The 18,177-nt window shown below is 41.0% G+C and overlaps 3 protein-coding genes and 1 pseudogene across 4 annotated transcripts; 3 read left to right on the forward strand and 1 right to left on the reverse strand.

Annotated features, from left to right (window-relative positions):
- The first annotated feature begins 2,701 nt into the window (after positions 1–2,701).
- LOC115751799 lies at positions 2,702–9,157 on the forward strand. 2 transcript variants are annotated; one of them, XM_030689799.2, is made up of 3 exons: positions 2,702–2,870; positions 4,669–5,463; positions 6,912–9,157. In XM_030689799.2, exons 2-3 carry the CDS (start codon positions 4,669–4,671, stop codon positions 8,733–8,735), a joined length of 2,619 nt encoding a protein of 872 aa, XP_030545659.2. In that variant the 5' UTR covers positions 2,702–2,870; the 3' UTR covers positions 8,736–9,157. The 2 variants fall into 2 exon arrangements, with proteins under 2 accessions (XP_030545659.2, XP_048134636.1); XM_048278679.1 differs by lacking the exon at positions 2,702–2,870 and adding an exon at positions 3,258–3,653.
- A 1,129-nt stretch (positions 9,158–10,286) lies between these two features.
- LOC115751808 lies at positions 10,287–12,681 on the forward strand. The gene is made up of 3 exons (XM_030689816.2): positions 10,287–10,629; positions 11,260–11,384; positions 12,266–12,681. Exons 1-3 carry the CDS (start codon positions 10,494–10,496, stop codon positions 12,545–12,547), a joined length of 543 nt encoding a protein of 180 aa, XP_030545676.2. The 5' UTR covers positions 10,287–10,493; the 3' UTR covers positions 12,548–12,681.
- Positions 12,682–13,081: 400 nt separating this feature from the next.
- Positions 13,082–16,691, reverse strand: LOC115751805 (mitochondrial thiamine diphosphate carrier 2-like). Its single transcript, XM_030689812.2, has 8 exons — positions 16,594–16,691; positions 16,254–16,421; positions 15,955–16,071; positions 15,282–15,393; positions 14,897–15,024; positions 14,382–14,534; positions 13,792–13,941; positions 13,082–13,538 (listed from the first exon to the last, which is right to left on the reverse strand). Exons 2-8 carry the CDS (start codon positions 16,368–16,370, stop codon positions 13,320–13,322), a joined length of 996 nt encoding a protein of 331 aa, XP_030545672.2. The 5' UTR covers positions 16,371–16,421; positions 16,594–16,691; the 3' UTR covers positions 13,082–13,319.
- Positions 16,692–17,304: 613 nt separating this feature from the next.
- Positions 17,305–17,888, forward strand: LOC115751810 (annotated as a pseudogene).
- Positions 17,889–18,177: the final 289 nt, after the last annotated feature.

An 18,177-nucleotide genomic window follows, 5' to 3' on the forward strand; every position in this document is an offset into this window, starting at 1 on the left:
TCGGCCCTCCTGCCTATGGCCGGTGGGGTTGCCGACCATCAACAATGGTCCATCGGCAATGGGGCTGTGCCACAAGCGGAGGGCTTGAATTTTTTCGTTTTTGTGTTTTTTATTTTATTTTATATATGTTAGCCTTTTTTATTTTTTGAGTTTTTTTTGGGAAAAAATTGCATTTTAATTTGTCGAAAATTGTGGAATTTTAAAAATGGAGGAGCAATTCCAAATGTGCCACGACTGAATTTCCTCCGGACCGCAAAAGGATTTTCTTTCCCCTGCATGCTTGAAAATATTTTACGTGAAAAAAAAAGGCGGAAAATGCATAAAAAGGAAAAGTATTTCCTTCCGGACCTTCCCCACGCGCCTACGTTGCGCGTCAAGAAACCAAAAATGCAACTATACTACCCGCCTTCTATAACTAATGTTTAGTCCCGCAATTAGATCTGTTTTTTCTCTTTCCCTTTTTAATTATTTTTGGCGTCGCAAAATGGAAAAAGAAGAGGTTTAGACGGAACGACGTTGCAATGCATGCCTAAATTGCGTTGCAAGTCCGCAACGTACACTATCGATTAGTTAAGTGGTGCCGGATCATCATCCACCCGGCAAGCTTTGTGCCAAATCAATGCCCAAGCGGCTAGCCCGATAAAATCCAACGTCACGCTACCTATGCGTTGATTTTGCTTCATTGCATATGAATCGAGATTTACACTAAGTATATTACGATCGATTCATAAAATATGCATATTTTCGAGATGCAATAGATTCTTATTACTTGTGAAATATAGCTCCCTTCCGACTCAAGTTTTCTTACATATCGGAAAATTAACGGTTGTGATTTTTATCGACATCCTACATTAAAATCAATATTAAACATAAGTTATATTACCTTTTCGACTTGTCATGAATAAAATAGTCTATATTTCTCTAATTTAGGAATAATCCCGTGTTTACTCGAATTTTTATTTTCTATCTAAAATGTAAAAACTCAAAATATGTTTTGAGAACCATTAAGCAAAAACCAGGAAGAAAGAAAAAAACGAACCAAAAATTTCCAAATAGATAAATCCAGCTTAGAGAAAAGTTCCTCCCGCCACGCGCACGCGTGACGCGTGACGAAACCGAATCGCGTACGTTAAGCAAGCATTGGCTTTCACTCATCGCGCCCCGTCTCCGGTGCTTCGGGCGTGCTTCGAAATGGGCTGCGACCTACGGCATCGGCCAATCAGGTCGTGCCGGGGATCGGCCGTGGGTGACGTGGCGTCACGGAAGTTCATCAATCCATTTTGCTCCGGTGGGACTGAGCCGCAGACAATAAATTCTCTCTTAATTATTCCCGCTTTGCTTCATGGGAATCGATTGTATCTGCTGGACTGGACTTCGATTAGTACAAGTGTTAGTTAATTGTTTAATTATCCTCTTTCTCTCTCCTTACTTTTTTTTTTTTCTGAGGATCCGTTTGTTTTGCAAAAAATGAACACTTAAAAAAATATTTTCCCTAAAATAATTAGTTATATCAATTAGAATAATTAGCTAACAATGACATTTTCATTATCGATAATAATTTAATTCTAAATATTTTCATGGACAAACAAAATACTTTTCATTAATTTATTTTTCAAGCAACAAAAGCGATCGTCTTCAGGAAAAATATTTTTCAAAATGAGAATTTTTTGTGAAACAAACAAACCGACCCTAAGTTAAGCAAATGAGCTTCGATAAATGCATAGTGCTTAAATAGGGCTCCATAAGTTGCCATCTCAATTGAAAACTTAATCTTATTGATGAAGGTTGATCCCCTAAAATTCCTAATCTCTAACTATTAGAACTCCTGCGGTTTTCTGTCAATTCTAATAAAATGAACGCAGTTGAGGTCCATTTGTTTAGACTTATGAAAGAACTAAAAGCACTTTAGTATTTACGTATAATGAAAGTTTCGGGCATATAATTTTAAAAAAGGTCTAAGTACAATCATCGCAAGATTTGGAAGAAGCAAAAACTTAAAAAATAGGAAAACATTACTCCAGGCACACCCCTTTATATCACTTGATGTTTATGTCAAGTGAGCTGTTTAGGATAAGAATGGCTCCCTGAATGCATGCTAATGGAATCGGATTACATGACTAAATTGGCCATGCGAATCTGGCAAGACCATAATTGCGGAAATAGCCAAGACTCAAGCCGATACACGGCCGATAAACCGATGTCGTTCAAAACGCTTTCCAATTGTGCTTGAAGCTCAAAATTTCGACCCCCATCAACAAAGCACCGCTCTGTATCGATTCGGACGAGGAAAAAAAAAGTTTGTGGCACTCGAGTGAGCAATAAATTAGACATAAAAGGGCCTCAAATAAGAGTGATGGTGCCTTCTTCACCAAAACATTCATTTATTTTGGTCTCGTGGGTCCAATTTAAATGGAAACCCTTCAAAAAAAAAAAAGGGAAAGAAGGGAAAAGAAAAAAAAAGAATAGAGGCAAAAAAAAAAAAAAAAAAAAAGAAAAAATTGTCACAAAGCCAAGGCGCAAAATGTGAAGCACGGTGCCACGTGCATGGGAAAGGGGGGCTCCCCCTCACGCGCCACCCTCCGCGCGTGGCAGTCTCGCTTTCGTCCCTACACTTCACACCTCTCCCCTTCCCTTTTTTATTGTCGACTCTCTCTCTCTCTCTCTCTAAACTCGGTTCATAAAATCCTGCCTCCCTATAAAACCACTCTCTCTCTCTCTCTCTCTACCCCCAACAGAGAACGACTTCGGCGTCGTCTCCTCTCTTTCTCTCGCGTTTTTACCCTCTCTCGCTCTCTCGCTCTGGGTGAGAGGCCTCTTTACGATTTGAAGCAGCGTGTACATGAAAGCTCAAGCTCTCCGTCACGACCCAGGTGGGCTTCCTCCCTCTGTTTCTTGATACGCATCTTCGGGATACGTCGTGTACGTATTTGTTTTTCGAGTACGGATACTGGGTAATAACCTTCGGCCCCGCCCCGCAGCTAGCGTCTTGTTGTGGGTTGTGTGGGTTGTTGTGGGTTGTGGGGGCGGTCACGCTCCGTTCGCGCTCTGCAATCTGCGGGAGCCGTTGTGAATCGATGCGTAAGCTGCGAAGGAGACGAACCCATTTCTTTCTTCTGCTCTCTCTCTGTGTCTCTCTCACGTGGAATTTTTTTTATTTCCTTTTTAGTTTTTAACGTTGCTCGGGGTCGACTCCTTTTACCGTCTCGATGGTCTTAGTTAAAGCCAAAAAAAAAAAAAAAGATAATTTATTTCTTGTTATTTACTGTTTGCTTCTTCTCCTTCTCCTTCTCCTTCTCCTTCTTCTTAATCTTGGAGTATTATCCTTTGCTTGCTCTGCGATCTAATGTAGTTCTACATGTGTTTCGGTTTCGGGCGACGGTTCCTCGTATGGTGAATGATGTGTTTAGCTTAATTTCGTAGGATCACTCCGTAATTCGAGCTCTAATCTATGGTCAGTTCTTGTTTCTGTTTTCCCACTTTTTTTCTTTTCTTTTCTTGGCGTTTTGCTTCATCGTGAATTACTTCGACTGTGTAATGAATGTGCTTCGCGGGGCTCGTTAAGTTATTTATTTATGTTATTTCTTTAAAGTTCTTGATTTTGGAGGCGAGGTTGGTTTTGGCAGAGTTGGGTGTAGCGAATGGATCTGAGTCTGGTCAGATTCTTCCGAGTTTAAGTAACGCGCATTGCCTCTATTTATCGTTCTCTGTTGTTTACTTATACTTTCCAGGATTTTCAAAAAAATTTCCTTTTCTTTTACCATCTTTTGTGCTTGAATTTCTGTTTTTTTTTTTTTTTTTTGTGGGTTGCCAATTAAATTTGTGTTCCTAATCAACTACCTGTGATTACTGTAGTTTAGTCAGAGCTACTGGGGAGTTTTTCTTTTTTCTGCTTTTTTTTTTTATGAACTATATAGGTTGCTATTACATCTTTGCGGAAATGGGGGTGCGAAGAAATTTCTTTTGGCCGCAGAAATTTTCTGCGCTTTTCTACTTTTTTCTGGTGAGATGAAAATTGGAAGATGCATTTCTGGGTAGCTTATCCTTTCGCTTGAACGAGTTCTACTTATAATGTGTATAGTTGTGACCTCTGTGAAAGATGATTGTTTCATCTCAAATGATTCTGCTGTTTTTCTAATATGCCCTACAAGTTAAGAAGGCTTTTTCCAGAAAAATCTTGGAAAATGTTGCTTGTCGCTTTCCGTGATCGAACATTGCAGTTTAAGGTTTTGAAACCCTAAATCGGAGTAGATTAAAAATTTAAATACCCAATGTGCCAAATTTCTATGTCCGAAAGTGTGATAGCTTTAGATGGAATGGTAGCAGTCTTTCAATATATCATGAGTAAAAACATGGTTCTCCAAGTCTCTAGCAGCCCTTAGTTGCCCAATTTAGGTTAAATAACCTAATTTTAGGAAGAACATTTGCATCATAGACTCATGGAAAAGATTGTCCCACAATCTGCTATCAGAGAGTAATCTTTGTATGAGGTGTACATGAAGATTTTGGTGTAGCATCCAGTGTTCGATTGTTAAAGGATACTATCAATTCTGTTGGTATGAACTTGATGCTTCGTTTCTTGCTGGCATCAACTTTGCACTTCTGCATCTTGTGTGTTAGTCTCTGGACAGTACTTCTAAAACCTTTCTCTCTTTGGTTTGGCTTTTGCAGATGGATTCAGTTGAAATGAGTTGCAATGGGGAATGCAGTGATGAAGCAGCAGCCGAGCTGTTGCTTCCTTCTAATATGTATGATGTGTTTGGAGAGCCGGAGATAATTCCTCGTGTTGGAGATGAATACCAGGTTGAAATTCCAAGGACGATGTCCAAATCTGATTATCTGTTGGTTCAAAAGGACCCCACTGAGGAAGAAGCTCTGGCTGGTGGTCCCCTTGGTTTCTTAATGGGATTGCCCATTGCCATCATGTGGATAAATGAAGGAGTTGCGAATTTTAAGCATGACAATGGCGCACATACTAAACGAGTTTCTGTCAAATCAGAAGGCTTAGGAGGAACGAATATTGGTGTAGAAAATTATGACTTAACAGTCAAAATTGAGCCCATGGATGTCAACTTGGATGGTGAATTGGGAAAATCAATGTCTCAAGAAGACGTAAAAATTTATATGAAATATGGCACTAAAAGCTGCTTTCCTGTACCCGGTTCCCTGAAGAATTGCTTGAGCAAAAAGGAAGAGGCAAGTTTCGTCCTTGGATTGTATATATTTGGGAAGAACCTTGTTCAGGTGAGGAAATTTGTGGAGAGGAAAGATATGGGTGATGTAATGGCGCATTACTATGGGAAGTTTTATGGGTCCACCATGTATCGTAGATGGTCAGAGTGCCGGAAAACGAAAAGCAGAAGATGCATACTTGGACAAAAGATATTTGTGGGACTAAGGCAACAGGAATTTTTATCTCGCTTGTTGCCTCAGGTGTCAGTTGAAAATCAAAGCAGACTACTCGAGGTAAATTTCCCTGTGAGCAAATAACATCTAATTGATGGTCAGCCTTCTTATTAGGAAACAATTTGTTTTGCCTCAGTCAATTGGTATAGTGCTTCCATTATGTTTCCATTACTCTCTGAGCTCTAGAATCTGTTTTCAGATTCGTCCTGCTCTGGCTGATTGGCAGCTCTGCATTTCCTAGCTTTATTAGTTTGCTCCTGGATCATAATCTCAACAATACAAAAGTATTATGTTGGTAATTTCAAAGCTGAGCATATTTTTGTCTTTATTGTGGAGAAAGATTATTTTTCTTGAATGACATACAACGGTACAAGTAGTTCATGTTTCTGTCCAGATCTGATAAGATTTTGACTGTGTTCCGCTAACTTGTTTCAGTCGATGGATTTTAGCTTATCTCTCCATAACTTATGGTTATTAGTCTGACAAATTTTGACGTAGAAGGAACGAGGGAAGGTGCCTCCAATTTGTTTTATTGGATATGAATGATGTGCGAAATGATCAAGACAAGTGGGCTGAAACAGCTGATTCTGATCATGATGATCTAGGGTTTCTAGCTAAATTCATGACTAGGAAAATAGGAAACCTCAAACTGCAATGGATCTTTACTGGTATTATCGATTAAAACGCTTATGCATCAGGTGATTACATCTTTTAGTGGCTATTCCTTCTGCCACTTGTTGCATGCATAAAAAACCGATTGATTCGACAAGTGCAATGGATCCGTCAGTGATCCCGACACCATTTCCTTTCTCTAGCTTCACACTCGCAATTCTATCGCAGCTGCCAATCCGGTGTTCACATTTCCCTCAATCACTTGTTTGATGTTAACACTTGGAGAAGCGAAACTTCGTGAAGATCAAGTCTATATGGTTATGTACTTGGTAATGGTCTCTAAACAGAGAAAATAGATAGAATTCAAGAATGCAGTGATTAAGCTGTCATTCGACACCAGCTGGGACGAGATTGATGGAAAATTCCGGATAGCATACTTAGGCTACTAAAGAGTTGTTCTACATCCCCTCTTTATACCTAATTTATTAATTCTACCGAATTGTATCACCAAGAATCCTCACCTGCACAATTTAAGATCATAAAGTGCTTTACTTTACTCATCTGTTCGAAACAATTGGCGGCACAATTCTGTTATTTAAGTAGCCTGAAAAGCATGATATACATGTGGAATGTTGAGAAGTATCAGAGGTGCGTTTGTGGACTCTGTGCCACATAAAAAGCACAGCGACCCTCCAGGATCAGGTTAAAAAATGTGATTTTATCTATATCATGTCATTCACCGGACAGATTCCTCATAATCCTAAGCGCTTTTGTCGGTGAAGTACCTTTCTTTTGGCTCTGCATTCAGGCATCTCTTTTGTTAGCTAATGTTATTTTCCTGGGATGATGCTATATTGAGGCTCTTAATTATGTCATTCATTTCAATTTCTTGATAGGTGTCTAGGGCATTCGGAGAAGGAAGAATGTCGCTTGAAGAATATGTCTTCACTCTTAAGGCCGCAGTTGGTCTGGACAAACTGGTAGAAGCCATAGGAATTGGTCAGGGGAAGCGAGACCTCACGGGCCTTGTCGCAGAGCCATTGAAATCTAATCAATCTATTCCTGCCTGCCCAGAAATACCTATTGGTAAAGCGTGCTCGAGGCTTACAACTGCACAAATTGTTGATTATCTTACTGGGGGTTTCCGGTTAAGCAAAGCCAGATCTAATGATCTCTTCTGGGAAGCCGTGTGGCCTCGCTTGTTGGCTAGAGGGTGGCACTCTGAGCAGCCTGAAAATGGTTGTGTTACTGGTTCCAGGCATGCTTTGGTCTTTCTTGTTCCCGGTGTTAAGAAATTTTCAAAGAGAAGATTAGTGAAAGGAAACCACTACTTTGATTCCGTGAGTGATGTCTTGAGTAAAGTTGCTTCAGAGCCGGGGCTTCTTGATTTGGAAGTAACTGAAGGATACGGAGCCAAAGGAGAAGATGGGTGGGCCAATGAACCAAAATCAGAAGATGAAGATTCGGCTGACGAAGAACGCCATTGCTATCTCAAGCCTCGAACTCCAAGCCGGAGTAATGATGGCATGAAGTTTACTGTTGTGGATACGAGCATGGCTAACGGTGATGCACGCAAGTTGAGAGAATTGAGAAGCTTACCGCCTGAAATTAGTGTCCCCACTATGAGAGGTTATCATGAAGATGATGATGGGAATATTTGTGGGGAGCCAATCAATCAGTCTACCTCAACTGATTCATTGAGTTTTAATATGGATGAGACTGATATCTGCAAACCTGTAAAATCTACAGCCTCCGAGAAAGTCTCTTCCAAGAGGAACTTTGAAAATATTGCTTCAAGCTGGGGATCAGCTGATACTCTCCATGATGCTGTGGTCATTTCTGCTAAGATCCGGGGTGGACAGAAGAACATTTCTAAAGGCAGCCGTCTGGGAAAAGCTCCAAAATGTGATCAGAAGCTGAAAGTGACACCTAAGAATAAGACCCGCCCAGCTGGTGCAGAGAAAAAACTTCGAAAATCGAGTTTCTGCAATCTCAGCGAGACAAGCTGCAATATTGCCAATTTCTCTGCTAATTCCAGATTTAAACAAGAGGAGGCCAGTAGCTGCTCAAGTGATCCTAACGGTACTGAGAAGATGCACCTCGCACCAGATCCCTCTCCAGAAGTCTCCCCATTTACAAGTTTGCCCTTGAGCCATCCTAATGGTGCCGAGAAGATGCACCTCCCACCGGATCCCTCTCCAGAAGTTTTTCCGTTTACAAATTTGCCCCCAAAGGGCAACCGGGTTGTTCTTAACAGCTGTGACTATGCTAATTCTCGATTGGGTTTCGGTGTGGCGCATGAGAACTTTCAGCCTGGGCAGGAATTGATAGACTTGAACTTGCCTGTCCAGCCAGATGCCGAACTCAGCGACAATGGAATAATGGCAAGTTCACAGAATGACGTGAATGCAAGTACCACCACCTCGTCATGTGTAGCTAATCCACAGCAACAGCCTCACAATGTGAATTCCAGGAGGCAGAGCACACGAAACCGGCCACTCACCACTAAAGCGCTGGAAGCTCTCGCTTTTGGACTAATGGACACAAAGAAAAAGCGAAGAACCAGGGACGAGTTCTCTGCAGACATAACTCCGCGGCCTTCCAGGCGTATGGCTGGCAGGGCCCAAGTCGATGAAAATAAGATGACCCCTCCTGTGAGTTTGAGCCCGGAGGAGCTAAGGAAGGACGACCTTGCAGGCAACACAAATGACCATCTCTAGATTTGATTCATGAAATAACTGGCGGGGTCATTGTTCATTTCTCAGTAGTCTCTAATATGCTGGTTTCTGACGTGCGAAGCCCCTTTCTTCAACATGGCCTTCATTGGGATGAGCAGCGAATGTCGGTTTAATTTAGAGCCGAGCAAAGTAATCGGTCTCTCCATTTAGGTTCACTGCTCCAGCAGGTCGTAAATTCTAGTCCAACCTTCCGGGCCAGAAGCTCTGGATTTCACAGGACTGTTGTTTGTCATATATTTTCAAGTGCATTTGTATTTTCATTTAGCATGAACTGAAGTAGGGAATGCTGCAGAAGAGTTTTATAGAGTTCTTTTACATAGGCCAAAACAAATTCTGGGGATTGTTTATGCTTCTTATGTTACATGCAAAATCATCTTGTCAATACAATCCATCATTTCTTCTTCCTTACAATTTTATTCTGGTGTTCAATGTGATGCCAATTCAGAGAAAAGCATATGACAATCATTCACTGAAATTCTGAGGTCTAAGAGAGTGAGCAGCTATTGCAGAAGAAGCTGCATCAGCTTGAAAAGACTGAGCTGAGTCTTGATGCCAGGTTCTTCTGCAAGAGCTTTAAAAGACAGACTGAGGAATCCTAGAAGAGAAGGCTAACATCCAAAGATAGAATTTTTTATTAATGGTAAAGAAATTCTAGAAGAGATAGCTTACCGGGTTGTTCAAACTTTGATTTCAATCAATTTTAAACTTTTCACCTACGTTTGAATTTGACTAATTTTGTGCGATGAAAAGCTGACGTGCCCGCTCACTTGTCAATGACATGGTGTCCAGAGAGTTAGACAAGCACCCACCTCTACATTTTGTGGAAAGCTTGGTTGGATTACTATTGCATTCAACCACAGAAAAATCAAAATTTAGAAAATATTTTTAAACTATTTATCGTTATTAGAGAGTCAATTTTTTTTGAAAAAATTACAAAAAAAAGAGTCATAAATCTATTGGAATTGTGCCAATTCAGTCCTAAACCTTGTATATTTATGTTGATTCAATTCTTTCAACCAATTTTGACTGGAAAGTATTGATGTGGCGTGATTGGTGCTAACGTGATAAATTTTTACTAATATTTTAAAACTTTTTTTTGATTTTTTTGTTATTTATTTATTTATCCTTTTTTTCCTCTTTCAACCGACCACCAAGCCTAGTGGCCCTGCCAGAGGCGAGGGCCGGCGAAGCTCGCCCTCATCGGCCATGTGTCAAGTAGGTCGCTATAGGGAGGTTGGCCCTCACCTCTACCGATGTCACCAACTGCTGGCTACGGGAGGAGGAAGAAAAAAAGGAAAAAAAGAAAGAAAAAGAAGAGAAAAATAAAAAATTGAAAAAAATGTTAAAATATTATTAAAAATGGGTCATGTCGGCATCAATCGCGCTTTATCAGCGATTTTCGATTAAAATTGATCGGAATGATTAAATTAACGTAAATAAAAAAGTTTGTGATTGAACTTAAAAAAATATAATCCTAAATTTTCGATGAAACACGTGGAAAGTGTCTTCGTTCATAAAAGGAACGGACCGGTACGCACCAACTGTGAACCTACGTGGCTCGCAAATCTCCCGTTCAAGGCCCTCTCTTGCCCCCTCTCCCTCTCTCTGTGCAGAGAACCGCCAAAGCTCTGATCTTTTTTCGTTGGAGTGATTCGAGAAGAAGCTCCATTGGTGCGTTGGCAAGACTCCATTTCCTTGTGTTGGACTGGATTCTGGTGGCACTACCTAAACTGAGTGGAGATGGGTCAGGCATTTCGTCGAGCAACTGGAAGGATCAAGGCGACGCCGGCTTCGGACGTGGCTCCGCCTTCCAAACCGAAGCGCGTCGTCGATGCGCGGCCGCCTGCCGCCTCCACTGACTCGTCGGACGGCTCAGGTCACGAACCGCGCCTGATCCCCCTCGGTTTCTCCGAAATATCCTTGCTTTTTCTTTGGAGGAATAGATTCTTTTCTCTCTTTTTTTGCGAGCTGGTGGTTTTCTGCTTGCAATGTTGCTTCTGGGCATTATTCGTTTGCTTGAGATTATTTACCTGGGAGATGTCAATGGAGGTTTGCGCGTTCTTTGTTCAATCTTTCTGACAAAAAGGAGAGCAGAAATTAGTTTTTGTGTTAGTAGACTAAAGAGTAGGCGGTACTGATGGCTTATATCGTGCACTTGATGGCATTTAGCTATTCGCTTCTTCAAGAAAATATTATAGGAGAGATCGTCGATTGATTCTATTTCCTCTTTTCCCATGAAATTATTAACTTGTTTTTATTGTGTGTCTCCTTGGGTTTAACACGCTGGTAGCATGTTCTAATTTTATTCAGTTGTTCTGAATTGTGTTCTCATTCTCCAACTCTACAATGATGCGATTTTCCGGATATATTCATCAGTGTGGATAATAATGTCTCAAAGGTCTCGAGAAATAGGCCGACAACCCCTCTTTGCATTTGTTTTTGCTCGACATGATCATCCGAACGTCTGCTATAAGACTGATGTCACAAATGCATCTAAATCTTGTAGATGTGGCACCTAAAGCTAATACAGACAATGTCCTCGAAGAACGTGATCCCCAGTACGATGTGATGCTTAGCCAGATGGCAGGTCGAATTCGATCAAAACCTGGAGGGAAACTTGAGATGGGTGAGGTTCGTAAGTTGATTTTCTTTCTGTAATTGTTGGTGATTGTGAAGCATGTTATTTTTGCATTCTGCTCACCAAGGGTAGAAGCGTTTTATCTTGTGAACTACTAATAACATTGAGGCAGCTTTGATAGCTTTGATACAATTCTCAACTTGAGTGAAAGTTGATATCATTCTCGACAGTTCACTCTTTCAACAAAGTGAACTACAACACCCCCCTCCTCGGGATGCCGTGCCTTTCTCACTATGGTGCCGCTTGAAGTGCCCGTAAGGGACTCTATTGTCTTTTAGGTAGCTGGATGGAAGTAGAATGGGTATTTGTTAGCCCTCTTTTACTTTTGGAAGGCATGATTGACTCATTCTGTCTTCCTTGTTAATTATGTGGTGCAGCATTGCTTTAGGATCTCAATGGAGTTCCCCATGTGTGCTTGCGTAGTTCACTATCCATTTTTTACACTTTAAGTTGTGGACATATAGTTCGGATAATAAATGTCATCTGGAACTGATCTACCAAAGATTAGGTGGTCTGACTCATGAATTTGCCGAACAATGCGGCTAATGATGCTTGTGAGGCTCTTAACCCCCTTTGAGATATCGACCATAGAGTATTTACTCGTTGGTCTCACACATTTCAGGAGTCAATGCTTTTCTGCTCAGTAAAAAGAAAACAAAAATGAACCTCTTTGGCCATTTTCCTGCGTTACAGCATCCCTGCTTTTCTCTGAAGGCGATACAAATTGCTTAAGTTTTCTTCTTTTGAATTGACATACAGTCCACCTTATCTTGTTGTACATTCTAGCATCACATGATATGTGTATCTTAAGTTTGTTCTTCCCCTGCATTGATTTTGCAACTTCACTGATGTCTTCCTTCAAATATGCATACAGGCCTATGTGGTGGAAAAGTACAATAGGCCGATGCCAAAACTACGGAACACGAAACCGGATTCTGGTAGATACGAGGAGCGGCCGGTTCCTGAGGGAACTCTCAATGTAGCACAGGTACGCCAAATCATCCTCTTGCATCAAGGGAAAGCTGATGATCATAGCGGACCCATGGACGTCCAGCGAATTGCAGAAAAGTTTCGGGTGGATGTCTCACAGGTTCAGAAGATCCTGCAGTTTGTATCACTCCCCACCGGAAGACAGCAGCAAAGCGAGTGCCAATAATGATTGACAACCCCCATGGACTTTGAAACTTGCTCGTGTATTACCATGCAATTTTTCGTCAAATAAGAGATGATGAAATGACAAAAACACCTTTTATACCAGGAAGAGTTGTCTTCATAGTAATCGTAACATGTCTGTTTAGGCATGTTTGCTGATGTCGAGAATTTTTGTATGGTATAGTTTATAAAGCACTGATCTTCTCTTTTGACACATCAGGGACTTGAAACTGACTCCAAATATTTCATGGTTTAGGCATATTTTTTCGGTCTGATCAAGAGCCCCCATGGCCAACAGCTCTTAAGTACATTCACTTTAATTTTCGCCTGCAGAAATCTTGCATAGCTACATAAGGCAAGATTTTTTGGGGCCGAACTTGCTAATCACTCCAGGAGTGTCAACAATGGGGCCAGTTATTGCACAAAGTCATAAGTAGGAGACGATAAGATCATTTCTTTACCTCGATCAATCTTAAGCAATTTGACAACATCCTCTGAAAAATGTGCAACATTCCAAAGTCAAGAGTTCTAAGATGTCTAAGCAAAAGATTTGCCTACCATGCTCTCAACTCGAAATATATTTATAGTTGCCTCACATCATGATTGGAACCTCTGCATTGAACATTATTGACTATTTTAAAATAATTTTAGAGCCCCTTCCCCTGAGTTGGGGACATTGACATATATTTTTCAAGGGAAAAGAATAAGGGGAAAATATGAACATCTATACCTTGAAAATGAATTTAAAAAAAGGGAAAAAGTAAAAAAGAAGATAATCAGCTAAAAGTTGACTCCAACCAATGCGATGTTAATTCAAAAACGAAAAATGTTACGGCGCCAGCCGGTGCAGCCTTGATAGTGGAAGGGACTATGCCCTTATAAAGACCCGACCAACCCTCCAACTGCGGGATTCGGTTTAGAGCATCGAACATGCTCCGGTAAGTACTTGGCTCGAGTCGAGCCCCATATCTTGGATCCCTCTGAAGTCCCTCAATCTGCAAATTCAGTGAGCCAGTTGTCAAAAATTACAGACCGGTTTCTGAAAGCATGCCAAGCATTATTATATTTTTCCGCCATGAAAATGTCATAATCCAAATAATCTAGTGCCAGTCAAATGATTCCAGGGTCAACCATCCCGAACATAGTCATTGGCCACTAATTGGGTATTTCTATTGAGAGAACCTGATGCTAACTGAAACTAAAATATGCTGAATGCTAAAGTTTTGACAGTTTTAAGAAGATTTATACCTGGAATCTCTTCTTGACAACATCCAGAGGATGACAGACAAGTTTGGCACATGTCCCAGCAGCTAAGCCACAAAGGAAAAGCTGAAAACTCGAAAGGCTATCATCCTCACTATGTAAGCCTGCTTTGGAGGATCTGTAATGGTTCCAAGCCTACAAATGGAAGGAGAAAACTCATTACACATACTGAACTTACACGAGCATAAGAAAGGAGAGAACATCCAATGAGCTTCCCCAATATTTTGGAACATGGCACTCCTAAGTCACAAGCAACTGCCATTAAATACTTCTATAAACAACCAACAACCAGCATTAATGTAACTAAAATCAGCATAAAGAAGAAAGCTAATAAAAGCTAAATACAACTACTGCTATTGTCTCATAGATAAAAGTGAAAACAACCCCCCCCCCCCCAAAAAAAAAAAAAACCTTAAAAAAATAAAGAATCCCTTAATTCATGGATAATGCATTATAAACAATACGAGTATAATGCCTTGATATTAAGGTAGATTATTTTCCCAGCATTACAAATTGTTTAACAGAATATTCTCCTACGATGGGAGATTATGAAAAGTACAGAACAAGGTCCATACCATTGTCCAGCGCTTGAATGTATCATATGTGCCAAACTGCAGGCCAGCATATGGAACAATCTCAATAAGCGTTGGAGTTAATCCAGCATACAATCCTCGAAACCCACGAGTTCTGATTATATGCAGAAGTGCAGATCTCATGTTTGGGTATACCTACATTAATGGAACCACATGTCAAAGCCACCTATAACCTACTAAAGCCTCAGATGTTTGTAAAATATGACCAAAATCCACAAAAAAAAGGAACCCTTTTGAATGGGTATCCACATACAGGCAGTAGCTATGCAATAGAGATCAATTTTCATGACAAACTTTAGGGAAGAGAGGCGCCAACAAGTTCTCATGAGAAACAGTGCACGTAAAAGTTCAAACTACACAGAGAGAGGTCACCGCACTGTCCAGAAATAAAAAGAATGTGAAGAAAAGGTGTACATGTAAACTATGTTTCTTGTTGACTTAAAATATGCTAACAAACACAGAATGTTATATGCCCTATCCTTTAAGAGAAGCTCTACCTTAGGTTCACCCTGCGAAGCTAATATTGTTCTTAGGAGATCGAACGGATACGAACCAATTGTAGCTGCACAACCAGCCAATGCCCCACTGACATAAGACAGATAGGGACTCAAATGCACTTGATCCTCTGCATCACAAAAACAGATTATCTTTTAAGAAAACGGGACATATGGGAAAAGTAAAAGCTCACATAATGGAACAAACCTTCCTCTGTTATACTGGCACATCATTATGCAGGATTAATAGTTCTACATATATACAAGTAATCATTAATTTTAAGCCATATATAACCAGGGCATGTTGGCTACGTTCTAAAATCATGGAATTGACTTGATATCAGGAATTGCAAGATGTTCTGATAGTCAGCAGTTAACTGTAGTGTACCTGCCTTGGAAGAACCAGCTGCAATAGTTTTCAGTTTTTGCAATACTGTAAACTGTATAGCTGTATATGGAACAACCATTAGTAAAGCCGGGACATTGCCACGCCAGAAACCCTGTTACACGAGCTATTAAATTAGGAAAAACGAAAAAGAAATGTCCTATGCATCATTTCTAGTAAGTCATTTCAGAGGGAATACATCCTCCTCAAGAACTTACCATAAAGACAGAAGACTGCAGAATATAAGGGCTTCACAATCTATCTAATTTTTCCCCAAACCTATAAACTAAAGATACATTCTTAAACTGAAAGTACATCGTAACCGAATTGCAATCCACTACTTTGATTAATTTAGTTCATCTGGACAATTCCATGACACTCATGGACAAGAAAAAAGTCTTGAGGGTAAAAATAATATGGCCAAGTCAAAGTTCAGTCTCCTACTGTCTTAACAAAGATTGTACTCAATCTTTCACATCAAGGGACAAGTTAATTAGCTCAGTTGTTATTTTTCACTTCAATCAAAATCAAACTTAATCACAGGTAGCCTGCAAATACCCAATTTCTGATTGGTCGTATTGACTAATTACTCAACGACAATAACTCAATCAGCACAAAGTAAAGATACAAACTTTCCACAGACAAATGGAAAATTTAGCACCTCAAGGTATCATACCGGCAAACGTTCCTCCCTGTAGATATCCTTCGCCGCTTGGAATATCCCCGTGTACTTCGACCTTGCAGGCACATTACTGCCCACCAAAGCCCATGTCGATGTCGGCTCCAGCTGAACCTGCAAAAATACACGGGGTAAGCTTCAGCAATGCCCAAATCGCTCATCTTGACTCGCACCACCGAAATGAACATCAATTGCGCTAAAGCCCTATGCTTACTCCAATGAACCAAAAACAAAAGAAAAAAGCAAAAAAAAAAAAAAAAAAAAAAAAGAACAAACCGGTGTTCTGAAAGTGTGACCTGAAATCTGATTTTGATGACATCGAGCGGCGACGTCACCGTCCGAGACACCGCTCCGGAGAGTGCGCCGGCGGAGGCATCCATCAGCGCACGCTTGAGCTGCCCCGGCTCTTCCATTCGCCGGAGACCAATTTGACGACACCGTACGCGAAATCGGTGCTATATAATCTGTCGAAACAACATCAAAAAGCGTCGAGAATTGAGAAGGGACATCCGGAATGCGGGGGGGCGAAACGCCCAAGTGGGAATCTCGGGTCCGGCTTGGAGTACCCCGCCCATGCGCTTGCCAGAGCAAAAAGCGAATGGGATTTCATTGTTCATCAATTGATCGAGGACTTACCAGAGAGAGAGAGAGAGAGAGAGAGGTAGGACGACGAAACCCTATTCCGACAGCATGAAGAACGGATGCTTTTCTGGTTCTTACAGAGATGAAATTTGGCTAGAAGTGTAAATTTGGGTCTTTTCTAGTTGCCATCATTTGAAAAATAAATGAACAACTAAACTGATTGCTTATGTATACAAGAGAATTCAAATGTAGAATATTAAAGATAGACAAATCTATTCTAGATAAATAGATTTTCCATTTCCATGGAAACAAATAATTTATATATAGCAGTGGAGGACTTAAAAAAAAAAGTGATCATAGAATTTTGTGGATAATTATGCATGAAAACCTCAACAATACTATTAAAAATTTTAAGTATTAACACGTTAGTGATGTGTGGGTTTAAAATTATATCTCATTTATGATCGGTGAAATTTTTTCTCATGGGATTGGTATAAGATCAATGTGATTGATTCTTACAATTGTAATATTGATTTTATGCTCTTTTATCCATTTAGATCGAAATCCCCACGATCATGATTCTTTTACGATTGTAATAGATTTATGATTTTTTTTTAATAATTTTTTTTAGAAATCAACTATCGACATCTTTCGGCGATCTCTTTTCTTGATATCGTCCCTCTCTCCGTCTATTTCCACTCAACGGTGGCCGCAACTACCACTCCTAGCGCTGCTGCCACGTTCGTCGAGTCCTCGCGCAGCGCCATGCAGTCGCTTGCAGCCTACGCCTCGGCCATCAAGCAGAGCCCGCAGCAGTTGGCCTAGACCGCCTTGGCGGTGAGCTTAGCCCGGACTCAGTCCTCCAGGGACTTGGTGGCGAGGTCGACCGAGTTCAGGGGCCTGAAGGCGAGGGAGTACGAACACATCAAAGATTGCCTGGAAGGGATGGGCGACACCGTGGACCGGCCCGTGAAGTCGGCGAAGGAGCTCGACAGCGCGGGCGAGTCCGAGGGCCAGTGACTTCCTGTGGCACGTGAGCAATGTCCAGACTTGGGTCAGCGCCGCTTCGACGGACGCGAATACTTGCTTCGACGGGTACGCTACCGCGGGCTTTTGAATGGGCGGTTGAAGACTTCGATCAGGTCCCGCGCGCTTAATGTGGCGCGGGTCACTAGCAACGCGTCTCGCTTTGGTCAACCGGTATGCCTCGAAGCCGTGATCGAGCAACCGCACTACGAAGGCGTTAAAAATGTTTCGGTCCGCAGATTTTGGGATGTATTCTTCATAGCGATTTGGATCTTGATGCATGCACACGTGATCTTATACATAAGTCAATGATTTTGGTTATGTCGAAACTTTGCCGCGTTCTTTGTCGAACCACATGTAGCCATGCGAAATTAACTTGGCTAGCATTCACATCAACGATTTTTCCCATCAAAATTGGCCGGATGGACTGTATTAACACAAATGCAAAATATTTTAGGGCTAAATTGATCCAATTAAAAGATTTAGGACTAAATCAATATCGATGCAACTATATTTAGGATTTTTTGAGCACTTTTCCCAAGTGCATGTGTTCGAGTCAATCATGAATTGTCCTCGTGAGGAGGGGGAAGTTTTAAAATGATCAAGCGCAGC

Source organism: Rhodamnia argentea, chromosome 1, assembly GCF_020921035.1.
Source record: "Rhodamnia argentea isolate NSW1041297 chromosome 1, ASM2092103v1, whole genome shotgun sequence".
In the NCBI taxonomy this organism is placed as follows: Eukaryota; Viridiplantae; Streptophyta; class Magnoliopsida; order Myrtales; family Myrtaceae; genus Rhodamnia; species Rhodamnia argentea.